At 49.4% G+C, this 11362-nt stretch overlaps 1 protein-coding gene across 2 annotated transcripts in view; it reads left to right on the plus strand.

The window, feature by feature from the left end:
- The window catches only part of med13a (mediator complex subunit 13a), a 64555-nt gene extending 53593 nt beyond the window's left edge, over window positions 1-10962 (plus strand). For both annotated transcript variants that reach the window (XM_047606448.1, XM_047606449.1), the window contains 15 exons: window positions 459-1381; window positions 1484-1651; window positions 2080-2303; window positions 2487-2676; window positions 3005-3428; window positions 3536-3767; window positions 4355-4546; window positions 5311-5534; window positions 6273-6415; window positions 6539-6697; window positions 7574-7756; window positions 8118-8260; window positions 8366-8530; window positions 9459-9559; window positions 9823-10962. In XM_047606448.1, coding sequence (XP_047462404.1) covers window positions 459-1381; window positions 1484-1651; window positions 2080-2303; window positions 2487-2676; window positions 3005-3428; window positions 3536-3767; window positions 4355-4546; window positions 5311-5534; window positions 6273-6415; window positions 6539-6697; window positions 7574-7756; window positions 8118-8260; window positions 8366-8530; window positions 9459-9559; window positions 9823-9955 — 3604 coding nt within the window. In that variant the 3' untranslated portion in view covers window positions 9956-10962. The remainder of the gene's footprint in view (window positions 1-458; window positions 1382-1483; window positions 1652-2079; window positions 2304-2486; window positions 2677-3004; window positions 3429-3535; window positions 3768-4354; window positions 4547-5310; window positions 5535-6272; window positions 6416-6538; window positions 6698-7573; window positions 7757-8117; window positions 8261-8365; window positions 8531-9458; window positions 9560-9822) is intronic.
- Window positions 10963-11362: the final 400 nt, after the last annotated feature.

Consider the following 11362-nt stretch of genomic DNA (forward strand, 5'->3'; position numbering starts at 1 on the left):
CCCTGCACTGCTTTGGCGGTGAATGTCGCCGTGCCCTACTGCCTTATTGCTCCGACCGTCTTCACAGATTCAGGGAGACGGTTAGATAGCGGTATATTGTTATCTGAAGTAATGTGCTGGATGTTGCTGTTCGGGGACCCGGGAAAACAACCGTGTTCTCCGTACTAGTACTAGTTGTGTTCCTTAGAGAATTAGACAATATATCACACCGGTGGTGCTTTGTCCAGGGGACCCATATGTGAGATGATTTGATGATGTGTTTTCTTTTTATATGGGATGTTTTAGTTTTAACACTAGATAAGAAGTAGTTATTGTTATTTATCGTCTAATACTTTAATTGTCCTCTTCGCTGGGGATCACGAGAACAACCGATAGGCCCGTCGTAAAACCCTAAAATGTGCCGTTACGGCCCCGATGTCCGTTTTCTAATTCATGTCCTTTAATCTGTTTCCCCTCAGCAACATCCCCAGCGTGGGCAGCGCCATGGACCAGGACTACAGCCAGACCTACACCCCTCAGACCCACACGCCCATCATGTCGAACAGCGCCCCACCGAGCAACAGCGGCGCGGGCATCCTCCCCTCGCCCGCCACCCCGCGCTTCTCCGCCCCCACGCCGCGCACGCCGCGCACCCCGCGCACGCCCCGCGGCCCCTCCAGCGTCCAGGGCTCGCTCAAGTACGAGAACTCGGACCTCTACTCACCAGCGTCCACCCCCTCCACCTGCCGGCCGCTCAACTCGGTCGAGCCGGCCACGGTGCCCTCGATCCCCGAGGCCCACAGCCTCTACGTCACCCTCATCCTCTCCGAGTCGGTCATGAACCTCTTCAAGGACTGCAACTTCGACAGCTGCTGCATCTGCGTGTGCAACATGAACATAAAAGGGGCCGACGTGGGCGTGTACCTGAGCGACCCCGTCGGCGAGGCGCAGGAGCTCTGCACCTGCGGCTTCAGCGCCGTGGTCAACCGGCGCTACGGGAACGGCTCGGGCCTCTTCCTGGAGGACGAGCTGGACATCATCGGCCGGGGCTCGGACGTCAGCAGGGAGGCGGAGAAGCGCTTCGAGGAGCTGCGGCTCTCGTCGCTGGAGAGAACGAGCGTCGGGAGGGGGGACCGCATCCCGGACGAGCTGATTCTGCTCCTGCAGGACCAGTGCACCAACCCCTTTTCGCCCATTTCGGTCCTGGACCATGACATTGTGACGCGGGGGCCGAGCGGGGTCCGCGTGCCCGCCTGTGTGAGGGTGGAGGAGAGGGACTACCACAGCGACTGCTACATGGCCTTGGAGCACGGCAGACAGTTCATGGACAACATGTCGGGTGGCAAGGTGGACGAGGCGCTGGTCAAGAGCACCTGTCTGCACCACTGGGCCAAACAAAATGGTGAGAAATGATTCAATCCACTGGAGAAAAAAAAATTCTAGTTTAGGTTGGTTTCTGATTGGGTTCGTCTTTAACTTCCTCCTTTCCTCATCTGTTCTTCAGCAGTGGACGTGAGCGCGCTGTGTTCTCAGGACGTGCTGCGGGTGCTGATGTCCCTCCAACCCGTACTACAGGACGCCATCCAGAAGAAGAGGACGGTGCGGTCGTGGGGCGTTCAGGGTCCCCTCACCTGGCAGCAGTTCCACAAGATGGCTGGACGGGGCTCTTACGGTAAAGCTGGGGAAATTTACACAGTTCTGACTGGGGCTTTGCTGCTGCTTTGTATAACTTGTATAGAACAGATACCGGTTAAACAGTGTTTTAGAATAAAGCTACAGAAAAGGTTTCTGTTCAACCAAAAAACTTTTGCACCCAAGATGTCAAATACTTGGTGTTGGGGTGCGTGCCGTATGGGATGTGTGTGTCTTGAGGTAGTAAAAGTCATAATGTTGTCAGATCAATAAGCAGCGCGGTCCCTGTGCTGTGGTCCAGATGTCAGCCCTGTTGGGAGAATCTGTCAGATCATTTAGTGAGGAGGGAGAGAGCTGACGACTTACATGTTAACACTACTCTTGTTTTATTCCATCTTACTTTGTGTCTCTTTCATCCACCCTTTGCTTTCCCTTAACACTTCTCCTGACTCCGCGTTATTCCCACAGGCACAGACGAGTCCCCGGAGCCTCTGCCCATTCCCACGTTCCTGGTGGGCTACGAGTATGATTTCGTGGTCCTGTCCCCGTTCGGTCTGCCATACTGGGAGAAACTGCTGCTGGATCCCTTTGGCTCCCAGCGCGACGTTGGCTACCTGGTTGTTTGTCCCGACAATGAGGCCTTGCTTAGTGGCGCCAAGAGCTTCTTCAGAGACCTCACTGCTGTTTACGAGGTATGCAAACCTTTCAGTGTCGGAGCTGTCTGTATACCTTATACCGTCATCTTATTCCTGATGGAATTGTTTTTCATTTTCTGCTAAACTGATTCACGAAGAGCATCAAGTATCAGCTGCAGCTGAACTCAACCCTCCATACTTTGACGGTTTTCATTGTGTCTATTTCTGCCTTTTTCGCAGTCATGTCGACTGGGGCAGCACCGGCCCATTTCCAAAGGCTACCCTGATGGCATAGTCCTCGTCGGTGGCAGCGGAGCCAAGAATCTTGTGGATCAGCCGGTCAGCGATTGGTTCCTCAAGGCCGCCAGCGGCAACAGCGACGCCTTCACCAAGCTCAAACTCTATGCACAAGTGTGTCGCCACAACCTCGGTACGTGTCATTTACACCGGCAAATTTCTAAATGAAAACGTCAGCGCAATCCCTGGTTCTGCCGGTGTTCAATGAGTTCTTCAGTCAGGTCTCACATTACTGAATTTCCACCTCTTGGCATAGTTGTCATTATAATATAGCCCGTGAAAAGACTATCTGGAGAGCCTTGACTGCTCGTAAGAAAGTGGAGCTTTAAAATGCCAAAGTATTGTGATCGGCGTAGGAGGATGTTGAATAAACCGAGTATCTTTTTTCTATGAGTTTTACCGAGCGCTCCCTGAATGTTTCAAGTGATTAATAAAAGTTGTATTTCTCTTTGACGCCTCAGCTCCATACCTCGCATCGCAGCCATTAGACAGCTCCCTCCTCACGCAGCCCAGTCCCGCGCCCTCGTCCAACCAGTCGTCGTCCGCGCAACTGTCGGGCTCCGGCGCCGTCGGCCAGCAGGGCTCGGCGAACGCCGCCGGCTCCTCCGTTCCCAACAACAACAACAACAGCAGCAGCAGCAACAGTGGGTCCGGAAACGGCTCTGCATCGTCCAACAGCCTTCTGACGTCGTCGGGCCAGCCTGGCGGCACAATACAGTCTGCCAAGCCAAACGCTTTCCCCGCATTCGGGAGCATGGGCAGCCAGGGCCAGGGAGGCGGCCCCCAGAGTGGACAGCTGGGACAGCAGGCTGGTACCCAGAATACTGCCACCTCAGGGGACAACTCCAGCAGCCAGGCGCAGGGGCCCGCAGAGCCTCCTGAAAGGTACAGCTAGAGCCCGAAACCTAGCCTCGAATGTGGCGCGGCCGTTGTGTACGAAGCTAAGAACTTGAGGTTGTGACTCTTGTTTGCGCGCTCCCCTCTTTCCGCAGCACTTTGGAACGAGAGAAGGTCGGCGTGCCCACCGACGGCGAGTCCCACGCCATCACGTACCCACCCGCCATCGTTGTTTACATTGTGGACCCCTTCAGCTACGAGGACGTTGACGACGGTCCCGGGCCGGTGCCGGCTCACTCCAGCGTGTGGACGCTGGGTTTACTACGCTGCTACCTTGAGATGCTTCAGTTCCTGCCCCCGCACATCCGCAACTCTATTTCTGTACAGGTGAGCGAACGTCCCGTAGGAGAGCTCCATTTACACTGCCGACCGTTTGATTTCATTCTCACGACTGGAACCACTTAAGGTGCGTTCGGGGTGTCTGTGTCAGTCCCCCCCTCAGTGGTTAACGGCTCGTCCTCGGTGGCTGCTGAAATATCCTTCCTGCTTTTCCGTATGGTCAGATACGTCAACAGTTTAGCACAACCGAAGAGCGGCCACCTCACACCGAGCGCCTCGTGTTGAATCCACATTTCACCACTTTCATTAATCATCTGTGATGCGAAAACATACTTTCACACTGAACAAAATACTTTTGCTCAACTAAGTCCTCTTTTGTTTGCTAGTTTCATTATCAAGTAATTTTACAGCCCTGCGTACAGTACAAATACATACACTCTGTTTTATGTCGGCGCTGTAAAGAAGTATCTTTTAGCTTTCTATTATATGAACACATATAATAGGTACGGGGTCCCTACTTAACCTCTCCATCAGTTTGGGGGTCCTTTCCTGAAAAACACTGAAGACTCCTGGTGTAGAGAGAGTGTTAAAGTTTGTCTGTAACTTGTATTTCTATTTCATTTGTTTTGCCTCAGATTGTCCCGTGCCAGTACCTGCTGCAGCCAGTGCGAGGCGAAGACCGCCACGTCTACGCCCAGCACCTCAAATCCCTGGCGTTCTCCGTCTTCGCCCAGTGCCGACGGCCGCTCCCCACCTCCACCAACGTCAAGTCGCTGACGGGCTTCGGCCCGGGCTTGGCCATCGACACCGCTCTGAAGAGCCCGGAGGTAAACGCAAGCGCGGCCACTTCGCTGCGGCCGAACCGCTGCAATCGCTGCTGTGACATAATCTATCTGCAAGCCACAGGCTGATGTTAGCATGCAGCTGGAGTTCACCTCTTTAGCTGATAAGTAGCAGGTCCCCAGCTAGGTTCCTCCGTCCTCTGATCGATAGGCAAACAAAGAGAGGCCGACACCGCGGCCGCGCGGCAGAGTTTCATTTGCTTACAGCTTTCCAGCCAGACGTGAACCTGACCCGGTGTGACCCAGCCTCTAGTCCTGGCTTTGTTTGGTCTGCCGGTGGAAAGAAAGAAGGCAATGGGATAAAGAGGTTTAGCGCTAACCATTCTCGGTTTGTTTATTTGTTTTTTAGCTGGACCTGGACCAAAGGAACACGTAACCCTCTGCTTGAGAGCTTTCTTTCTATTATCTTGTTGGCTGACTCCCTGAGACCTTTATAATGGGATCTTGACTCCTGGTTTAGACGGGAGCCTATTCAGTTCACTTCATACCTTGCTGCAAACACAACCTTTCTCTTTACACACTAGCAAAGGTTGGACAGCAAAACTAGTATATGGATAGGACAACAGAAGAGGGACAGCAGCATTTATTTACATGTCTAAAATGCTTTAGCAGCAGCAGTTAGGATTAAAGATTGTATTTCTTGTGGCTCTTTTTTACTCGTATGTCTGAAGCAGTCCAATTTATTTTTGTTGTAAAAAAAAAAGATCGAACGCTCACCCCAGATCGTTTTTTTTCCTCCCCATCTGCAGAGACCGGAGTGTCTGCGTCTGTACACACCTCCGTTCATCCTGGCACCCGTGAAGGACAAGCAGACGGAGCTCGGGGAGACATTTGGAGAGGCGTCGCAGAAATACAACGTGCTGTTCGTGGGATACTGTTTGTCCCACGACCAGCGGTGGCTTCTGGCCACCTGCACTGACCTGTACGGGGAACTCCTGGAGACCTGCATCATCAACATCGACGTGCCCAACAGGTGAGATTCATCCACATCCGCAAACAGCCACCGGAGCTCCTTTGAATAGATTTTTCAATTTTCTGTTTTATTCGTCTGAATATGAAACACTAAAAGCGCTCATGCCAGTCGGGGTTTTAGAGCGGTTTGACATCCTCCTGCACAGACTCAACGAATGACTGCGACCTTGCAAACGGTCCGAATCAGCTATTGATGACCCTCCAAATGTGTCTGCTTTAAATCCACGCCGCAACACCCGCGTCTCCTCTCGCAGCAGCTGTCAGACGATAGCCTGGCGTAGCCAGACTTTGGAATTTGAGTGTGGTAACGTCTCAACCAATGCACAGAAAAAAACACCTCTGTGTCCTGCAACTAATCAGAGCCACAAAGTGTGTGACATTAAATGTTAATTGTTCGTCCTCTAAAGTTTCATCGCTGTCAGTATCTTTTAAATGCGACTCTAAAAAGCTCAGTCGTCTGATGACAGCCACGTCTTTGTAAATAAATTCAACCCAACAGCGCTCGGATGACAAAGGCCCTCGCAAACCATTTAAAATGGAGCAGCAGATCTTTCCCGGAGCGTGGTTCATATGACATTTTGTGTTGAAATATGAGGCACGAGACTGTTAGCGGAGCACACATTTCCTGAGAAGAGCTTCTCGTGAACGGCTCAATATCTGAAACCCCCTCTGATTAGTGACTGAACTCACTTGCGTTACACCTCGAAGAGGAGTTTTGACGTGTCCGTGTGATCCGCAGGCCGCGGAGGAAAAAGGGCTCGGTTCGGCGGCTCGGCCTGCAGAAGCTGTGGGATTGGTGCTTGGGACTCGTGCAGATGACATCGGTTCCCTGGAGGGTGGTGATTGGCCGACTGGGCAGGATAGGACACGGAGAGTTAAAAGGTAAGGAGGGCCGTCATGCTAAAACGCCTTTTCACGGTCTGCGCGGCGGAACATTCAAGCGTTTGTGAACCCCCGTGTAACTTGTTCAGTCATCCGTGCATCTCTCCTCTCTCAATGCCTCAGACTGGAGCATTCTGCTGAGCAGGAGAAACCTCCAGTCGCTCAGTCGGCGTCTGAAGGAAATGTGTCGAATGTGCGGCATCTCCGCCTCCGACACCCCCAGCATCCTCAGCGTGTGCTTGGTTGCCATGGAGCCGCAGGGATCCTTTATCATCATGCCAGGTACAATGCGTGCACAGGAGCAACATTATAAATACTCCCGGTATCTGTTTTAACTTCTTATCTGAGCGACGTTACCCCGCCCACAAATGTAACACTGGTGTGTATTTGTGTGTGTGTGTGCGTGCGTGCGTGCGTGTGTGTGGCATGATGGATGGCAGCGACATATCACAATCCGTGTCCTCTCCTTGTCCAGAGCAGATTGATGGCAGGGAAGACCGTGTACCTTTCGCTCATAAAGCACTACCTCTCAGATGCCCATTGATCTCAATGCAGCTTGATGGAGAGCCAGATCAATGGGTTTATTTTGGGAAACGAGTGGGGGCTTGTCAGCGCATCATACCGGGATTGTGTTGAGCTATGCTGCGCTGAGGACATCTCCTTTTTTTTTTTTAAATAAAAAAAATAAAAAATAAAAAAAAGACAACCTCCGAGCTGGAGGAGATTAGCAAGGCAGCGTTAGCCTCAGATGACTATGACGACGAAAGGGGGCTGGCACCAAACCGAACAGCTGTTCTGACATTTTAAATGGAGTTTGTTACATGACGAACATAAGGGAAACATTTTGAAATACATTTTTAAACCACTGCGAGTTAAGCTTATCCAATCAATTCAACCAGTGTTATAAAAAAAAAAAAAGTAAGGCGTGCATTAATATTTAAACAGTCATTTCTTACACTTTGAATGGTATACTTGAAAGGAGGTCTACTTTAGTCAGTTAAAGCTTTAATTTGCTCTTCGGTGGAAGATGTTGCATATTAATAACGTACTCATTATTATTATATAGCGATGGAATTAAACTGATTGAAACCAGTGCAATGTGCAGAATTTTCTCTCTGCTCTGTATTGACCCTCTCTCCTCCCTCTGCGTCCCGTCAGACTCCGTGTCGACGGGCTCGGTGTTCGGCCGCAGCACCACCTTGAACATGCAGACGTCCCAGCTCAGCACCCCGCAGGACACCTCCTGCACCCACATCCTGGTCTTCCCCACCTCCGCCTTCGTCCAAGTCGCCAGCTCCAATTACACCAACATTGACCCCAACATCGACATCCTCAACGCCAGTCAGTGGAGTTTCCTACGTTTGTCTTGCAGTCATTCCCCGGGTCATCCTATTTCACCCGTGCAGTCGGTTTACAAAGTTGTGTAGCCTGTGTTGTAGCGGCGTGTCCTTGGGTGCATAATCCACCCACGGGAAACTTGAGTCTTCAGCTTTTTACCTTTGTGAAAAATACATTTATTGCCAGAAGTGTACAGCATTCGTCACATTATGCAGGGAAGTGAATGGCGTACTCGATCAGTAACGGCATTGTAAGGAAGTCATTTGCCTCACAAATAGATGTCATATCTCAACGTACAGGAAAGGTCTTTTAACTGCTTTCCACTCAATCAGTTGCCGACCTAACGTGTTATTCTCCCGCTCAGATGGGTCCGATGCTATTGGGATCTTTGACCTGCTGGACCAAGAGAACGAGTTAGTGGACCCAGACATCATCAACATCTCACCCACCACTTCTCCAGTCCACTCCCCTGGCTCTCATTACCACCACGGAGGCGATGGCAGTAAGGTGAGCCAAACTGCACTCGCACGCGTGTCACACGGGCTTTAACGCGACAGCACGAGTCACTTCGCACGCAAACGAAGCTAATGCTCAGTCTCCGCTGTGTTGAAGGGCCAGAGCACAGATCGGATGGAGTCTCACGAAGAAGTCCCCAACCTCCTGCAGCAGCCCCTGGCACTTGGCTACTTTGTCTCCACGGCCAAAGCCGGCCCTCTACCCGACTGGTTCTGGTCAGCCTGTCCGCAGGCTCAGAACCAGTGTCCACTCTTCCTCAAGGTACTGCACTCGGCCTCTCTCGCACACACTTTTAACTTACTTTTCTATGATTTGATACTCACCGTCGAGTGTTGAAGGGGAATCGATCAGTCCTCCCCAACGGCATCAGTCGCTCCTGCTTCTTGACTTAAAATGAGCCTTATGTTACGTATTATTTGAATAACTGTTCCATAAAGCACTTATATGTTCCACGGCTGTTTGACATCCCATCATGTTTACAGCCTATAGTTGTGTCACTTTGATTGTCTATAAATGTGTAGTCGGTTTTCTGTTCACATCTATTACACAGCCGTCAGTTTTCAATCGCTACTCCTTTTCTGGGGGGAGTTCATCCACAGCTCTGTCTGAGAAAAGGTGTTGAATGTCGTCCGTAATGTAAACTCCCTTAAAGGCGAGAGGCTGGGAGTCATGCAAAATTTGTTCTGTGACTGGACGGGTTAAAGGAATAATTTGGAAAATACACTTCTCAAGACTTAGAAGAGAAGATAAATACAAATCTCTGATTATGAATCACAAGCTGGTATGAGTGTCTCCTGATTTCCTCGAATCTCGCTGACTCCAGGAAGTCACTGCTCCCGGGACAAAGTCCAGCTCCCCATAAAACCACTACTGTGTTCAGAAATGCAGTGAAGATGTAAGCTGTCAATGAAGTGTAAATCACTTGTGTGTTTGTGATCATACCTTCCTTCCTTCCTTCCTTCCTTCCTTCCTTCCTTCCTTCCTTCCTTCTGTGTTATGGAAAAAATGAAAATAAACTGTGTATCTGACGTGCAGCGATACCCCTTGCGTCGGGAACTGGCTGCAGACCCACTGCTGCTATCGCTGCCGTGAAAAGGGCTGTAATTATTTAGATGAGATGTAATAAAAGGTTGACAACGTCACTGTAATGCCTTTGACACCGACTCTTTCCATGCGCTCCCTCTTTTAGGCCTCTTTGCACCTCCATGTGTCTTCAGTGCAATCAGATGAACTACTGCACAGCAAACACTCCCATCCCCTTGACTCCAATCAGACCTCAGATGTACTCAGGTAAACAACACCAGAACACATTCCGCCTCGAGTCAAGTGCACAAATTACTATCGCCACCCTGCTGATTGTGTTTCCAGGGTGAGCTTTTCTATGTGCGTGCTTTCATTTCAGACTGAAGTTGTTTTTGTGCATTGTGACGACAGCATAAATTTTTTTTTTTGTATATTTGTTAATTATAGCCCAGGATGGGGCCATCACTTTATCGGTCTATTAATAACTCTGCCCACAAGACTTGACTACATTTATCTATGTGCCTGGACAGATATGTGCTGGAGCAGTACAACGCCCTCTCCTGGCTGACGTGTGACCCGGCTACGCAGGACAGACGATCATGTCTACCTATTCACTTTGTGGTGCTCAACCAGATGTACAACTTCATCATGAACATGTTGTAGCCAACGGCCCCGTTACAGGAGGGGATGCGGGGGAAACATTTCAGAGAAGAGGAAAGTCCGAAGCGCGTTTCGTCTAGAACTACAGAGCTGGATCCTGCACGGAGATGGAGTTATAGGGCTGTTCAAAGCCTCGTCGGTCCCGCCCCAACCCCCCACCTCCCCCTGCCCCTCCATGGCTGTTACTTGTTGAGACTGTCCTGTCCCTGTGATTTAAAGACATAAACATAGAGACAATGGAATAAAATAAGGGGGGAAAACTGAAGTTGACTCGCAATTAATGAACGTGAGAGACTGACAGATTGGCTGTCATGGTATGTAGCGTGGCAGCGCAGTCACTGGCCAGTCTGTATCGGAGAGAATTCTATCTGTAAAGTTATTGGAAGAAAAGGGACATATTTGATCAAGGAAAAAAGAAACTAAAGAATGGCTCTTTGGTTTTAAAACATGAAATTCATTTTTATTCCTTTGGATGAAATAGTATCCAAATGAAATGCCTGCATCTATCTTATTTATTGTAAGTTTTTAAATGTATAATTTGTCTTATTTCTTAACCTTTTATATATAAAAAATGGAGAAGGTTTATATCACCTTCCTGCTTTAAAGCAATTGGTCTGAGATATATGTAATCGTCTTAATTAATAAAACAACCAGGAAAAATCCCATAAAAATTAAATAAAGTCCCAGTAGGTCGCTTTTAGAGTATTATTTTTTGTAATGGAGACAGAATATTTGTATTGTCACAATGTACAGAAGAATTGGAGTGGAGAATTATGTTTCATGCCTTTGAGCATGAAGGACTTACAGCAAAGCTGTAGCTACAGAGGTCTTGTACAGCAATGAACTTCACTGTGTTCAAATAAAGAGGTACATTGTTGTATATAGTATTTTATACCACACATTTAGACACAAAAACCAAACGGCAATATATATATAAATAATTATATATGAAGGCCATGCCAGCAGTTGGTGGTGTGGCTTCTGTTTTAGGAATAAAGTGCGTCAACTTATTTCCCTGTGCTTGTGTTTATTGCTTTGGGGGGAGGGGGAGTGGCCGTGTGCAAATAGGGCGCCAATAGTGGAGTGGAGGTAGAACCATTGGCATCTCTTGGAAGTGGCTGACCTCAGGTTTGACTTTTTTTTTTTTTTTTTTTTTAAAGAACAGAGATAGGGTGTGAGAACAGCTGGCAGACGTGCAGTGACCTTCCCAGCACTTCCCTTTAGTTCACTGTACCTCTGCTCACTGATTGGCTGAGGTCCGGCTGTTTTGGCACCACTTCTGATTGGTTACGGATACATTTAGACCAAACCCATTTTACTTTACTGTGAAAGTAAATGTGTGGTGTAAATGGACTTTAACCAGCTACGGATGGTTGCCCCAGCAGACATGCAGTGTTTGTGCAAAGAGGA

The sequence above is a fragment of the Mugil cephalus genome, chromosome 15, assembly GCF_022458985.1.
Source record: "Mugil cephalus isolate CIBA_MC_2020 chromosome 15, CIBA_Mcephalus_1.1, whole genome shotgun sequence".
Taxonomy (NCBI): Eukaryota; Metazoa; Chordata; class Actinopteri; order Mugiliformes; family Mugilidae; genus Mugil; species Mugil cephalus.